Consider the following 16,718-nt stretch of genomic DNA (forward strand, 5'->3'; position numbering starts at 1 on the left):
TATTGTCAAGGATAGGTGAAAGATCTATCCAGGGGTTGGACCTATGAGCCTTGATTTTATTCAGAAGAAACTGTTGCATTTCTGGTGCCTTTCACAATTATTGGACATCCCGAGGTGCGTTTCAGACCATCGGTATTTCTGAAGTGTTTTCACTCGTGATTCAAGGGAATGCATCAGCCACCTGGCAGCACAAGAGTCAAACAAGTGACCTATTTTATTTACGTGTGTATTGCGAGGTAGAAATCAGCATACAGTTAAAGCAAAATGCTGCAGATGCTGGAATCTGAAACCAAAACAGAAAATGCTGGAAAATTGTTTTGACTCGGGATATCCCTTTGTCGGAGCTACAGGTTCCTTCAGTTTGGACAGTAACAAATATAACTAATCTATTCAAAAAGAAAGGAGACACAAAGCAGCTAAAGGAAACAGCGAGACTGAGTCTTTTTCTAGTTGACAGGATGTGTGGCACAAGAATCAGTGCTGAGGCCTCAACTGTTTGCAATGTATGTAAATTACACGGCTGGACATAGTGATGGTATGGTAGCTAATTCTGATGACAACACAAAGATTGGTCGGAAAGTGAATTGTGAAGACATAAGAGGCTACAAAAGGACAAAAATAAGTATGTGAATGGGAAAAATTCTTGTAAATGGAATATAATGTGGGCAAATTTGAAATTAGCATTCGCACCACACAAACGCCAGGCAATGACCATCACCAATAAGAAACCATCTAACTACCGCCCCTTGACATTCAATATATCTACCATCATTGAATTCCCCACTATCAATATCCTTGCAGTTACCATTGACCAGAAACTCTACTGGACTCATCACGTAAACACATTGACTACATGGTCAGGTCAGAGGCCAGGAATACTGCATCGAGTAATTCACCTCTTTATTCCCCAAAGGCTGTCTACCATCTACAAAGCACAAGTCAGGAATGTGATGGAATACTCTCCACTTGCCTGGATGGGTGCAGCTCCAACAACACTCAAGCAGCGTGACACCATCCAGAACAAAGCAGTCCACTTGATGGGCACCACATCCACAAACATCCACTTCCTCCACCACCGATGCTCAGAAGCTGTAGTCTGTGCTATCTACAAGACGCACTACAAAAATTCAATGGACATCCTTAGACAGCACCTTCCAAACCCATGACCATTTCCATCTAGAAGGATAAGGGCAACAGATACATGGGAACACCACCACTTGCAAGTCCGCTTTTAAGCCATTTACCATCCTGTCTTGGAAATATATCGCCATTCCTTGGCAATCACTGGGTCAAAATCTTGGAATTTCCTTCCTGAAAGCATTGTGGGTCAACCCAGAGCAACAATTCAAGAAGGCAGCTCACCACCACCTTCTCAAGGGCAACTAGGGATGGGCAATAAATGCTGGCAAGCCAGTGAACCCATGTTCCACAATTGAATTTTTAAAAAATTGTCCATTTCGGCAGGAAGAATAAAAAAGCTTATTGTCGAAATGGTGAGAAATTTCAGAGCTCTGAGATGTGAATGGATCTGGGTGATTGCATGAATCACAAAAAGTTAGCATACAGGAACAGCAAGTATTGAGGAAAGCTAATAGAATGTTGGTAATCATGAGGTGACCCGATTATGTAAGTATGACGGTTATGCCTCAGTTTTTCAGGCATTGCTGAGCCCCATCTGCATATTGTGTAGAGTATTGGCTTTCTTGTTTGAGGAAAGACATAAATGCATTAGAAGTTCAGAGAAGGTTTACCAAATTAGTTCCAGCAATGGGTGCATTTTCCTACAGGGAAACGTTGGAGAGCTTAGTTTGCACCCACTGTATTTTTGAAGAATAAGAGGTGAATTGATCAATTTGTTTAAGATCCTAAGGGGTAGTGACATGGCAGATGTGGAGAGGGTAAAATCATAGAATCCCTATAGTGCAGAAGCAGGTCATTCAGCCCATCGAGTCTGCCCTGACCACAATCCCACCCTATTCCCATAACCTCACACATTTATCTGATAATCCCCCGGAAATAAAGGTCAGTTTATCACGGTCAATCAATCTAACCCACACATCTTTGGATTGTGGGAGGAAACCGGAACACCCTGAGGAAACCCACGCAGACATGGGGAAAATGTGCAAATTCCACACAGACAGTGACCCGAGGCTGGAGTAAAACCTGGGTCCCTGGTGCTGTGAGGTAGCAGTGCTAACCACTGTGCCACCATGTTTCCTCTCATCAGAGAATCGAGAATTAGGAGTCACTGTTTAAAAATAAGGGGTCACTCATTTAAGACAGAGATGAGTTTTTTTTCCCCTCTCAAATGCCCGTGAGTTTCTGGAACTCTCTTGTTCAAAAGGCAGTGGAAGCAGTTTTTGAATATTTTTAAGGCAACACTAGAACCTTGATTAACAAGAGGGTGAAAGGATATTGGTGGACAGGAACAGACAATTAAAATTACAAGCAGATCAGCCATGACCTTATGCATGGCAGACTAGGTCGAAGGGCTGAGTAGCTTACTCCTGCTCCTAATTCATATTTGCATTTATGTTCGTATGCATTAGTATGAATTTTGAAACCACCTTCAGTTATTTCAAGACCACAACATTGATTGTGGATCTTCTGTGAAATTAAACGTGGATTTACAAAATGTCATTTGCCTCAGCTTGTTTATAAATTGCATCACATATTCTCCTAACTTGCTCAATCTTAACTTAAGAGGTTTAAGTCCCACAGTGATCAGTATTACATTCCCTTGCACTTCCGCCACCACTTCTTTCAAAGTGAAGTGCTCAAATTCTGGTGCATTTGCAAGATTATAATGACGCAAAATTAGTTTTACCTTGTTCATAGAGTGTACTTTTTTTTAGAAAAAGGAGTTTAAAAAAAAACTCAGAGGTGTACACTGAGTATGTTTACCTACTGTGAGACTGGATGTATTACAACCAAGAAGCTAAATCAGAGCATATAAATATTGTCACTCATTGAATTGTAACCCTGCCCTTAAACATGCAAAGTTTGTCAAACTGTATTATTGTACACACCTCCAACTTTTTTGGCTTTGTTTGGAAACTAGTTGCCATGAACTGTATTTTCTACGATAGGTTATTTTAGATAGAATAAGAAAACTTGCACCCCATAAATCCAAGATGAAATTCACTTCTCTCAGCACTATATATTTCTCAAACAAAAGCATCTGAACCCATTGAACTGCCTAGTATCTGAATACAAATTAATTTTTGAAATATAACCAAATCACAAACTGCTATCTACATCAAAATTCAAAGCTGAAACTATCCTGGTAGACTTAACAAGGAAATGAGGAAAAACTACTTCTTGCTGTGAGTGGTGAATTTGTGGAACTTGCTCCCATAGCATGGTGGAGTCTGAATCATTGAATGGTTTCAAGAAGGTGATAGGTACATTTCTAATAAAAAAAAAGGGTAAAGGGGTATGAGGAGCAGGTAAGGAGGTGGATTTGAGACCAGGGAGAGAGAGATCTGCTCTGATTGAAAAGCAGAGCAGGCTCAAAGGGCTGAATTTGCCTACTTCTGCTCCTAATTCTTATGTCTCTACCCCATTTAAAATCTGCTCAGTTACACTGAAGAAAATGTACCTTTGGATAAGGTGATGTGAAAAAGCATTGAAAATTGTTAACTGAGTGCAGTGAATGGTAATGCTATGCCTTGGAATGTGATGCTAGTGTATGAATGCTTAATATATTGGAACAAAATTCTGATGCTTTTGTTCAATATTTTAATGATGGTAATTTACTTGAAATACACATTTTCAAACTGCATTAAAATAGCAGACAAAGGAATTTCATACAAACTCTGAAGTATTTCTACGGCTATTATCTTACAGTGTGATTACATGACTGAAATATTCAGGTTAGAGCAGCCATTCCTAACTCCCAGAACATCATCAACTGCACTGAAACTGGAAATACTTGAAAGGAAAACGTATGAACTGCTTCATTTTGTAATCACATTTTGCTGCAACAGAATAATACATTTGAGTATTTCAAATTTGGTTCATCTTCGGGGTAAATCATAGAATCCCTACAGTACAGAGGAAGGCCATTTGGCCCATCGAGTTTGCACTGATCACATTCCTACCCAGGCTCTATCCCCATAACCCTACTTATTTACCCTACTAACCCCCTGAAACTAGGGTCAATTTAACATGGCCAATCAAACTAACCTGCACATCTTTGGAGTGTGGGAGGAAACAAGAGCACCCAGAGCAAACCCACGCAGACACAGAGAGAATGTGCAAACTCCACACAGACAGTGACCCAAGTTGAGAAACGAACCTGGGTCCCTGGTGCTGTGAGGCAGCAATGCTAACTACTGTGCCGCCAAGCCATTGTTATACAATGTATAAGAGAAATTATTCTGAAAAAGAAAACACCTCCTTTCAACTTTATTCAGTGTTAGGTTTCACATACCAACAACTTGAACATAAAAAGCAGGATGTTCAGTTTTCACACCGGATTCTCTTCCTTAATCTCTCTTCCTGGATTTCTTATGCTTGTGTTTTTTATGTTTTTTCTTCTTGTGTGATCGTTCAGTCTTTTCCGAATGCTTGTGTGTTTTGGTACGTTCCTGCTTACTGTTCGAGTCCGACATCTCAGAAGAACAGGACTCAGAGGAAGAGAGCTTGTCTTTATTCTTCTTCCGTTTCTTTTCTTTTTCCTGCAGGAGATCAAACTTTTATTTGTACCAACATTGGTAAAATTGTTGCTCAGGGGTGGACGGATTTTTAATTAGTAAGGGTATGAAGGGTTACAGCGAACGGGCAGGTAAGCGGAGTTCAGGCTGAGATGAAATCAGCGATGATCGGATTAAGTGCAGAGCAGGCTCGAGGGGCTGAATTACCTACTCCTGTTTCCAATTCTTATTATTTCACAGAATCACAACAGTACAGCAGGAAGCTGTTTGGCCCATCAAGGCTGCACTGACAACAATCCCACCCAGGCCCTATTCCCGTAACCCGACATATTTACCCCAGACACTAAGGAACAACTTAGCATGACAATCAACCTAACCCAGACATCTTTGGACTGTGGGAGGAAACGAGAGCACCTGGAGGAAACCCATGCAGGCACGGGGAAAAGGTGCAAACTCTGCGCAGACACTGACCCAAGGCCGGAATTGAACCTGGATCCCTGGAGCTGTGAGGCAGTAGTGCTAAACACCATACCATTGTGCTACCCATGTGACAGGTTCAGAATTACATAACAGTAAAATGGAGTTATAACTTTTTTTTCATCAATTTCCAACACTCTTTCCAACAAACCAAATGTCATCTATTGCAAGATTGATGTATTAGTCCTTGAATATTTAACAGGTTACGTTTCCCATCAATTATCCACCACATAAGATGCACTGTTACATGTTTTCTTTACGTGAAACAAAAATGCAAGAGTTCAGACTCGGGCGTCAGAAGTATCAAATCAGGTCGATATTTAGCTGTGACACTCTCATTTTATGTTACAGTTACTGAAACATTTGTCAACTGCTGTGTGTTAACAATAATTCAGAGTTTGAAAGTTATGTAACAAGTAGTCCTGCTTTCTATACGACTGGAGAAAATCTTATTAAGTCAAGAAAGGCCAATGATAGACTTAAAAAAGTTAAGTTTAGTCACAAATGTAAATCAGAAGATATAATGTTACTCATTGTCTCGGATGTACAACGAGCAATTCTTTCCCCAGAACTAGATGGGTTCATAATTAAGCCAAATTCTCCATTCTGTCTGGCAGCAGCAGCTGGGTGTGAACGACCAGAGAATTCCAACTATTATTTCCAACCCTCTGGACCATTAACTGAGCATGTCGGTGCTCAGAGCTTCTCACTACTTTTGAACCGGACAGGGACAAAACAAATTTTGTCTTCACCTACTATGCAATGATGACTAATGTTCTGGTGGACAAATACAAACCAGATTTGATCCCTTATCATTGAAGAGGATCCATTAACTATTAACCTGGCAGATTGCAAGCTGGTGAGAACAATGCTCTTAGATGGCTGTTAGCTTTAGGTCGAGTCTGCACCCACTAAATAATAATTACCTTCTTTTTCTTCTTTGGAGGCTGGAACTCAGATTGGCTGGAGCAGTCTGCTGCTTCCACCTCATCATCAGGAACTAGGCTGTATTTAACACCCCCAGGCTGCATGAAGCAGTCCTTTGCAAAATGTCCTGGGAAAGAAAAAAAAATTAACCTTCCAATATGAAAGCTGTGATGCACTCGCATTAAATGCTCAAGCAGTTATTATATTAGAATCATGTAACGTGCAACTATCTGCTGAAGACAATTAGAACAAAGTAAATGTGACAACTGGACACTGAGTGCACTGGGACCAGTCCTTGCAATAACCATGTATTTCCTATGTATGCACGTGTATTGGAGGTAGGGGGAGGTGGAAAAGGGATTAGTTAATCACTATTATATCGTGGCCTACTTTTCCTTCTTAGCCATTGAGTCTTCCATTGCATGTGGTGATCATAGCAAAGAACTGGCACTCCCGACTTAGAACCTTACCACATGCCAAATGCAGCCATCAAAAGGAGGAATTTTTCCACCTTATTTCTTCCAACTAACTTTATCCCCCCTCTTCCCTCGTGAAAGCTTTGCTCTAATTAGTTCCATAGTCACTGGTCTAACATCCATATAGACATAGCAACAAAGCGAATGGATGGATAGTAGTTCAAACCAAGGAACTGAAGAATGGTTTTGAGAAGATTTCAACTCTGAGAAATTTGCATGTCCACGCTTAGATAAATAAAACTCTTTGAAAAGGAGAACGAAACTCATTTATCATCCATGAAATTTACCAGTAATCTACTGACTTCTGACTTCAGCTATACATAATGGCAGCTACAGTTAACTGGAATCAAAGAAGGGAGAAACTTAATTTCAGTTTACAAACTCCTGACAGAAAATGAAAAAAATTACACATGCATTACATACCCGTGCATCCACATTTCTTGCAGACTGTGTTTAGGACAGCTTCGAGCTTTATCTTCTGCCCTGTGAAGTCTCTGAACTTGCGCTTCCTCCTCTCATCCTGGCTGCAAACAAAATCACAAGTTGGAATTAACCTGCCGTGAACAATCAATTCTACTATATTTATGGGAGCAGCATCCTCCTTCTCCAAGGACTATGTTCCATTTTTGTGTGTAGTGCAGCATTGTAAATATGGAACTCTATTCCTCCTTTCCCATTAACCAAATTACTATTCTGTAGTCAAAACAAGTAAAAAGGAACATTGCATGTGAAGAGGATTTCAGAAGTGGTCAGGGGTTTTGAGAGACTAAGCAATAGATCACAATGCTATGGTGTAAATCTTCTACAATTGTCATTCTGTATTTTATATTTTAAATTAACAAAAACACATACTCAAGAGCAACGTTATTGGGATCGAGATCCTTCCCGGATCCTTGATTGACAGCCTTCATTGAAAGAGAAAGCTTGACTTTGCCATCTTTTACCTTAAAACAAAAGTTTGGTTGAAATCATAGTCAGATATTTTACGTGCACAATGTTCATTTAAAAAAAAACTGCTGTAGTAACACACAAACATGCAGGAACTCTAAAATTTACAGAAACAGTCTTAAGGGTGGCAGCCCTTCCTCTCAAACCCTTCACTGTCGATATACCTGCTTAGAACATAATGGCCCATAACTTCCTTGGAGTGATAATCACCAGCAGATTATCATTCCCTGGAGAGACTTAGCTTCACAAAAATTGCAAAGCCACTGTCTCACCTGATCTTCTTCAATTTGGCCAGGTGACACGGGAACAGCACAGCACACCCCAACAGTTACATGGGTAAAATGGGTATAGAGGGATATGGGCCAAATGCGGGCAATTGGGACTAGCTTAAGGATTTAAAAAATAAACGGTGGCATGGACAAGTTGGGCTGATGGGCCTGTTTCTACGCTGTAAACCTCGATGCTCTAGGAAGAATAAAGGGAAAGTGCCAAGAGAGACTCGAAGGCAGGAGAGATTAAAGGATAAACTGGATGATGGCATAAGGCAACATGATCTGGTAATGGGACAGGGGAAGAATCACAACATGTGTTTACAGGAGACGTGAACGGGAGAAGTAAGCAAAACTATCATTAATAGCTGTCATCCAAATAAAAAAGGCGGAGGAGGCACATTATAAATGCTGTGATAATTGAGTGCATGTGTTGGTTGTGAATAAGAGCAGCTGAGGGAAGGTCAGTGTACATACATGCGAATCAGCTTTGCCTTTTAACAATGCTGCTTTAAGGGGCTGCCAATTAGTTTTTTTGTTAACAAGTTTATTTTTCATTTGTATTCAAAACAATTTAAGAACCAGTTTCCATCTATGGTGGGTGCTGCTATGTAGAAGGAAAGGGTAGTTTGCTTTTGTGTTTTGGCGGATTTTGTAAATAAATCTGTCTTGAAGACCAAAGGGCTCCAGCTACTTGCTTTGCTGTATAGGTATTCACCAACTTAACAAGGCAGAGCTCCTGGTCATTTTGTCATCGAACTTCTCCTATATTCCTAATCCACTATCACAATCCTTTCAATTTGTTCCTCTCTGCTTCCTGAAATCCTGCTAAGACTTATAACTTTTTACAGTTCTGATCAAAGCTGTGCGGTCGAAAACATTTGATTCTTTCTCTCCCTCCACAGATGCTGACTGACCTGAGCATTTCCAGTTCCTGTTTCGATAAAACTGCTTGTATTTGCAAGGGTTATACCTGCACTGTGAGAAATAAAATTGCTGGTTCATTTATAACAAATGTCTACTGAACCCTGTGGCATATTGCACATTTAGCAAATCTTCCCCATTGATCAGTAGAGGAAAGGCAGTGGGGAAAAAAATTGAAATTCACATGCAACTTTGAGTAAGTCCTGGGACAGCTTCCATACCTCTTTCCCAATTATTTTAACCCAGACCTTTTCTCCAACATCAACAATCTCGGATGGATTATCCACTCGACTTGCTGACATGTGTGACTTGTGAACCAGACCTGCAAAGTAAAACAAGTATTCAGATTAGATCATGAACAACAGATCCTAGACCACCCCTGACTCTTCATTTCACAGTAACTTCATTGCATTGTTAACGTAAGCTTTACTTGTGACCAATAAATAAACTTTATTTTTTTCTTTAGCTTAACAACTCACCCTGCTATGGCACAGCTCTCTGCTGTTTCTATTTCTTATTTATACTGCTGAGTTTGGAAGGACAAGTAGTCACAACTGGGGAAATACTGATCAGGCATTTCAGAAAAAAGGAAATATCACACAGTTAACATTTCAAATCCATTGAGTCTTCCACAGAAGGATCTGTAATAGGGTTTGAGTTCTGTTGAAGGGTCAATGGACTCAAAACGTTAACTGTGTTTCTCTCTCCGCAGATATTGCCAGATCTGTTGAGTTTATGCAGCATTTTCTATTTTTATTCCAGATTCCAGCATCCACAATATTTTGCTTTTATTTAAATATCAAATCTTGTAAGAAAAAATAATAATATGTATTTTGAACTATTCTAAGAGTGGGAAATATTTGTGGAGTTTAACTATAGTGCCATCTACATTGAAATATAAGACAGTAAGATATATGTATTGTCAATAAAACTGCTGTGACACTGTACCTTGCCGTTTGCAATCAGGAATTTTGATAAATGCTCCATATTCCGTTACAGATGCAACCTGAAAAATTAATTTGAGCAGAATTTTTTTTGCAGCCAATAAAAATTGAAAGATGCTTCCATACACTTAAAGAAAGAATGTGGACATGTTGAAAGATGTACCTCTCCCTGGAGGACAGTGTACACTTCAGGCAAGTCCTCCATCCTTACACAACTTGCAGTGCCTGAAGGAACGAGAAAGAATCTTGGTAAATTCTTGAAACGATGACCATATTCCTGCTGAAAGTTTATTTCTTCTCACCTTCTATCAGGAAATTCTACATGAAAAATACACACAAATTTAAAAAACACTTGTGACACAAAGCTGGCAAGTTTCCATTCCTTACTAGTCGAGTGTCCTGGGAAGGTGGTGATGGGCCATTGTGAACTGTTGCAGATAGTAAAATCTCATACAATGGCAATCAATATTCCTAAAAGTAACATTTAATTATCAAGATCCAGAAATATATTACTAAAAGATAGAATCAGAGGGCATGCTGGGGACAGCTTGCAAGAAGTCATCTTGTTCTGGGGCCAACTTGAACCGTTTAGCAAGGCAGAAGGCAGACTCAATGGGCCAAATGGCCTCCTTCTGCACTGTTGGCATTCTATGTGTTGCCAACACTGTGCCTGCAGAGTTCAAGCGTTTAACTCTGTTGTATCATTGTGAGTAACAGACGAGGCAGCACCCAGAAGCAGAAATGCTCAGTAAACAGATATTGGTGTGGCAGGGCAGTATTTTACAACCTTTGCTTTTTGTAAGTTACAAAAAAAAAACACCTTCTAAAAGAAAGCAAAACTGAAATGACCAAAGAGAAGAAAGAATTTTCATTATAGCTACACAGAAAATCAGACGGCCTTATTTGCTCATACAACAACTGGGAAATATTGAACACATTAGATGATAATCCACTCTGAGGATTTCAGGTGCTAAACTCAGACAAGCAAAGTTCATGAGTCTTTAATTATTAAAGCTTTAAAAGAACAACAGAATTGTAACATTTAGGAAAAAATTACTTCTCAGTTTGCAGCTTCTAATTATACTTCAAACAACATTGAACCCATTTTTACCAGAGGAAATATTATCTTGGAATACATCAGGGTAATTGAAAAAATATATATTACTACAAGGAAAAAATGCTTTCTTTCTTTAGCTAAGTTACGTTTTATGGTTTTCTGTATACGAGGAGAGGGGACAGTATACCTACTCAGGAAACTTCCATGGGGAAAATAATTGTTTAATTATGACAAATTGTTTATTTTTCTTTATATTTTTTAGAAAAGTGGTTATAATCCTCAAGAACTCCTGATTTATTTTTGTTATAATTCATTTCCTGGAATGTTTTTCATGAGTTATCCAATCAGGCACATAGATCAAAATGAAAGCGGCGGCATTCAGAACTTCACAAGTATCAGTAATCAGGAATAAGTTGTCAAAAGAAACAGATTTAGAATGTTAGCATTGATGTAGCCATTGGAGTCTCCAGCGTAACAGCAAAATTTAATTAGTATTTGCAATATGATTAAAACTGCCTTCCAAACTGAATCAACATTTGTCTATATTGACTGCCATGATATCCAAGGGTCAACAGGCATATTGTTCTCAGTTGTGAGTTCCATATTAGCCAACCCATCTCACTGACAGATTTGCTTATAGCTCAGGCTGCAGTTCCACCACTACTGTTGCTCATTGATTGCAGTTGGGGGTGATTCAGCAATGCCCCTGAAGGGGAAGTGAAGGGTAACTGACACCAATAACTGGATTTCAACGTTATTCTGCACTCCTGGATTCCAGAAGTTGCTAGATTCAGTGTAGTAATAACAGCAAACAGAAGGTTTCAACAACATTAATATTGTAAAATCTGGGCAATAAATGTGCAAGGATAACTCGGCTGTCACTGCCCAATCCAAAGTCAGTTGGAAGGAGGCTACTTCAAAAAGCCCTTCTCACAGTCACCTAACATTTGAATTAGAAGCAGGAGTCGGCCACTCAGCCCCTCAAGCCTGCTCCACCATTCAATAAGATCATGGCTATTCTGATTGTAGCCTCCTGCCCGCCTCCTACAACATTTCACCCCTTATTTATCAAGAAACTATCTACCTTAAAAATAATCAAAGACCACTTTTTGAGGAACAGAGTTCAATTCAGTGAAAACATTTCTCCTCATCTGTGTTTTAAATGGGTGTCTCCTTATGTTTAAACAGCAAAACCTAGTTCTAGATTTTCCCACAAGAGGAAACATTGCCTCCACATCCACCTTATCAATACCCCTCAGGATCTTAAAAGTTTCAATCAAGTCATCTCTTGCTCTTCTCAATTCCAGTGGATACAAGCCTATGTCCAACATTTCCTCATAAGGCAACCCACCTATTCCATACTTCATAACTTCACACAGGCTGCAATGCAACTGCAACCTAGTGAGAATTTATATTTTCAATGTATCTAGAATATAGGAACTACTGATGCACAGCCTACACTAACTACCGCACAATTTCCTGGACTGCGTGGAGAGTTGTCCTTATCTGGTGTGCAGACTTCCTACATTTGTCACTGGCCAATCATTATTGTTGCCTGCACATGTGCACTGTGCTACGCTTGTACAGATAAAAAACAGTACAGCACTGATGCACAGATAAGATCATAAGTACTAGAGCTTTGGCTGGTACCACTCTCCTCCTGACTTTGACAGATGTGTGGATGGTGCTGGGGCAGTCAGGGAAGGAAGGCTGGGGAAGCTGATCCTCTTGCGAGGCAAAGTAATTTGGACACATTTTACTTGGAGTTTTGAAGAATGAAAGGAGATCTCATAAAAACTTACAAAATTCTGATGGGGACACAAAGAGACTGTTCCCGTTGGTTGGGGAGTCTAAAATACAGGAAAACAGTCTCAGGGTAAGGAGCTGATCATTTAAAGTTTATAAAGTTTATTTATTAGTGTCACAAGTAGGCCCTCATTAACACTGCAATGAAGTTACTGTGAAAATGTCGTGTCTGACAAATTTACTGGAGTTCTATGAGGATGTGTCTAGGGCAGTGGATAGAGGAGAGCCGGTGGATGTGGTCTTTCTGGATTTTCAGAAGGCGTTTGACAAGGTACCTCACAAGAGGTTATTGCAGAAGGTCAGGGGACATGGAGTTGGGGGTAGGGTGTTAGCGTGGATAGAGGATTGGTTGTCAAATAGGAGGCAGAGAGTGGGGGTCAATGGGTGCTATTCGGATTGGCGGATGGTGACTAGTGGGGTGCCCCAGGGGTCAGTGCTGGGGCCTCAGCTATTTACCATTTATATAGATGATCTGGAGGAGGGAACCGAGTGCAGGGTGTCGAAATTTGCTGATGACACCAAGATTGGGGGAACGGCAAATTGTGCGGAGGGTGTGGAGAGTCTGCAGAAGGATCTAGATAGGCTGGGCGAATGGGCCAGGAAATGGCAAATGGAATTTAATGTTGGCAAGTGTGAGGTGGTCCACTTTGGTAGGAAGAATGGTAGGAAGGACTATTACTTACGTGGCGAAAAACTGCAGCAGGCGACGGTGCAGAGGGACCTCGGGGTCCTTGTGCATGAGTCGCAAAAACCCAGCTTGCAGGTGCAGCAGGTGGTCAGGAAGGCGAATGGGATGCTGGCCTTCATAGCGAGGGGGATTGAATATAAAAGTAGGGAGGTCTTGCTGCAGCTGTATAGGGCATTGGTGAGGCCGCAGCTGGAGTACTGTGTGCAGTTTTGGGCGCCGCACCTGCGCAAGGATATTTTGGCCCTGGAGGGAGTGCAGAGGAGGTTTACTAGGCTGATACCGGAGTTGAGGGGATTGAGCTATGAGGAGAGGCTGAATAAACTAGGCTTGTACTCGTTAGAGTTTAGAAGAATGAGGGGAGATCTCATTGAGACGTATAAGATGATGAATGGGATGGATAGGATAGAGGTGGAGAGACCCTTCCCGCTCAAAAAAGACAGTAGGACTAGGGGGCACAGCCTCAAGATAAAGGGGAGGCGGTTTAGAACGGAGTTGAGGAGGAACTTCTTCACTCAAAGGGTGGTGAATCTCTGGAATTCTCTGCCCGTTGAAGTGGTGGAGGCTGCCTCGCTAAATATTTTTAAGAAGCGGGTTGATGGGTTTTTGATAAGAGAAGGGATTGAGGGTTATGGGGAGAGGGCGGGAAAGTGGAACTGAGCCACGACAGATCAGCCATGATCTTATTGAATGGCGGGGCAGGCTCGAAGGGCTAGATGGCCTACTCCTGCTCCTATTTCTTATGTTCTTATGTTCTTATGTTAAAATCCCTAGCTGTGTCTGTTTGGGTAATTGAAGGAGAACTTAGCATGGCCAATGCACCTAACCTTTGGACTTAAATTTAGGACTGAGATGAGGAGAAATTAATTCAGTAACAGGATTTTGAATCTCTGAATTGTCTGCACGGGAGGGTTGTGGAAGCCCCATCACTGAATAGATGCAAGGCTGAGATAAATAGATTTTTGGGTCTCTCATGGGATAAAGGGATAGATTCATAGAATCCCTGCACTGCAAAAAGTGGCCATTCAACCCATCGAGTCTGCACCGACTCTTCGACAGAGCATCTTACCCAACCCTACCCCATGCTCTATTCCCCACTGACCCCACTAATCCCCTTAACTTACAAATCTTGGGACACTAAGGGGCAATTTAGTAGGGCCAATTCACCTAACCTGCATATCTTTGGATTGCAGGAGGAAACTGGAGCTCTCAGAGGAAACTTCTCACAGACACGGGAAGAATGTGCAAACTCCAGGCAGACAGTTACCCAATATCAGAAACGAGCCCGGGTCCCTGGTGCTGTGAGGCAGTTGTATTAACAGGATAATGGGGGGGGGGGTTGAGAAAATGGAGTTGAAGCCCCAACATGATTATATTAAATGGCAGAGTGAGTTGTGTGGTCCACACTGAATCATAGAATCCCTACAGTGCAGAAAGAGGCCGTTCAGCCCCTCGAATCTGCACCAACTCTTATGCAGGCTTACTTTGTATACCTCACATATTTACCTTGCTAATCACCTAAACCGACATATCTTGAGACATTAAAGGAGCAATTTAGCATGGTAAATCCACTTAACCTGCACATTTTTGGAGTGCGGGAGAAAACCAGAGTGCCCAGAGGTAAGCCAGGCCGACAAAGAGAGAATGGGCAGTTCCTGCTTAGGTAGTTACCCAAGGCTGGAATTGAACTCGAGGCATCGGTGCCATGAGGGAGAAATGCTAACAGGATAATGGAAAGCAGGCAAGATAATGTAGTTGAAGCCCCGACATGATTGTATCCAATGGCAGTGCAGACTTGGTGGATTGTGTGGTCTATCACTGTGGTCTCCAGTTGGGATTGGTGTTCCGGGAGGGGAAAGGGAAGGCAGAGGTCTTGAGCAATGGAGATGGGAGCAAAGCAGACTGCTCCACTCGTTAATATCTCCCTCCTCTTCAGGTTCTCACCAGCACCACCTTCTTCTCCCCCCACCCCAGGGGAAGTGCCCCTTACTCTTCCCCCAGAGTTGGTCACCCTGGCCTACAGCACAACCTGAATCCAGCAGCTTCACCTGGCACTTCACACAAACCAGTCCCTGCAGCCTAACCCGCAGACTAAACCAAGGCCCAGTTAATCAGGAAAACAGCAATCCCCAATTCACAGCGCAGAGCGAAAGGGAAAAATGAGTGAATAAAACCAGACTAACCAGGTCCTGACCGTCCCGCCGGGCTCCACGGCCAGCAGCCAATAGGCAAGAGCCTCACTCAGCGAAGGCCCGCCTCCCGATTGATGGACAGCGATTCCGTCCAATAGCCGCGGGACGTTGCATCTGCACCGCCCACTAGGGTGCGATTGACGGGCAGCACGGCCAATGGGAGTGGAGAGCGGCCATGACAACGCACAGACGGTTTGGCCAATGAGGAGTCCCGTTGTTGGGAAGTGGACGGTCCGGAGAAGGTGCAGCAGCCGCCGCAGGGCCGAGTGGCCGAGGCGGAACTCGAACCGGGGTTGGGTGGACCGGGATGCTCGTGCTCGGTTTGATCTCCTTCCCCCCCCCCCCCCCCCCAAGGGGGAGTAACTCGACAGTCCCTGCCCAAGGCCACGGTTTTACACCACTGATTTATCTGTTTTCCTGCATTCTCCGTTGATCTTCCTCACTCTAAACACAGTTGTAAAAGCCTTTAGTGTTATTTTAGCTGAGAGGGGGGTATCTATTACAAAGTTATAGAGGCATAAATAGGGTAGATTGTAAGAATTTCTTCCCACTGCAGAGTTGTCTAAGATCAAAGGGCATAGGTTTAATGTGAATATGTGTTTTAGAGGGGATCTGAGCAAAAATATTTCCACTCAAAGGATGGTGATTTGATTTATTATTGTTACGTATATTAATATGCAGGGAAAATTGTTTCTTGTGCACTATACAGACAAAACATTATTCATAAAGTACACAGGGGAGAAGAAGAGAGTGCAGAATACAGTGTTACAGGCATAGCTTTTTGATTTGATTTATTATTGTTGCATGTATTAGTATATAGTGAAAATAATTGTTTCTTGTGCACTATGCAGACAAAACGTTACATTCGTAAAGTACGTAGGGGAGAAGGAAAGAGAGTGCAGAATACAGTGTCACAGTCATAGCTATTTGATTTATTATTGTCACATGTATTAGTATACAGCAAAAAGTATTGTTTCTTGTGCCATACAGACAAAGCGTCATGAACATAGGGAAGGGGAGAATGCAGAATGTAGTGTTATAGACATAGCTTGGGTGTACAGAAAGATCAACTTAACGTGAGGTAGATCCTTTCAAAAATCTGCTGGCAACAGCGAAGAAGCTGTTTTTGAGTTGGCTGGTACGTAACCTCAGACTTTTCTATCTTTTTTTCCCACGGAAGAACGTGGAAAGAGTATGTCTGGCGTGCATGGGGTCCTTGATTATGCTGGCTGATTTTCCAAGGCAGTGGGAAGTGGAGACAGAGTCATTGGATGGGAGGCTGGTTTGTGTGATGGACTGGGCTACATTCTCAACCCTCTGTAGTTTCTTGTGGTCCTGGACAGAGTAGGAGCCAT

The 16,718-nt window shown here is 41.8% G+C and overlaps 2 protein-coding genes across 4 annotated transcripts in view; one reads left to right on the forward strand and one right to left on the reverse strand.

The window, feature by feature from the left end:
* The window catches only part of LOC145348688 (uncharacterized), a 68,052-nt gene that overhangs the window by 37,170 nt on the left and 14,164 nt on the right, over positions 1–16,718 (forward strand). The window lies entirely within an intron of this gene.
* Positions 3,733–15,404, reverse strand: zcchc17 (zinc finger, CCHC domain containing 17). 3 transcript variants are annotated; one of them, XM_080196374.1, is made up of 8 exons: positions 15,355–15,404; positions 9,787–9,941; positions 9,628–9,685; positions 8,901–9,001; positions 7,391–7,482; positions 6,962–7,062; positions 6,062–6,189; positions 3,733–4,682 (listed from the first exon to the last, which is right to left on the reverse strand). In XM_080196374.1, exons 2-8 carry the CDS (start codon positions 9,826–9,828, stop codon positions 4,491–4,493), a joined length of 714 nt encoding a protein of 237 aa, XP_080052500.1. In that variant the 5' UTR covers positions 9,829–9,941; positions 15,355–15,404; the 3' UTR covers positions 3,733–4,490. The 3 variants fall into 3 exon arrangements, with proteins under 3 accessions (XP_080052500.1, XP_080052501.1, XP_080052502.1); XM_080196375.1 differs by having other exon boundaries at positions 9,787–9,848; positions 15,355–15,398; XM_080196376.1 differs by lacking the exon at positions 15,355–15,404 and adding an exon at positions 15,238–15,255 and having other exon boundaries at positions 9,787–9,848.

The sequence above is a fragment of the Carcharhinus amblyrhynchos genome, chromosome 9 (assembly GCF_965287045.1).
Source record: "Carcharhinus amblyrhynchos chromosome 9, sCarAmb.v2.hapA, whole genome shotgun sequence".
NCBI classification, from domain to species: domain Eukaryota; kingdom Metazoa; phylum Chordata; class Chondrichthyes; order Carcharhiniformes; family Carcharhinidae; genus Carcharhinus; species Carcharhinus amblyrhynchos.

Coding starts and splice junctions, on each gene's coding strand:
- zcchc17 (XM_080196374.1), bottom strand. CDS start 9,828: ATGGAGGACTTGCCTGAAGTGTACACTGTCCTCCAGGGAGAG. Junction 9,686..9,786: donor ACACTGTCCTCCAGGGAGAG/GTACATCTTTCA, acceptor TTAATTTTTCAG/GTTGCATCTGTAACGGAATA. Junction 7,063..7,390: donor CCCAATAACGTTGCTCTTGA/GTATGTGTTTTT, acceptor TTTTGTTTGCAG/CCAGGATGAGAGGAGGAAGC.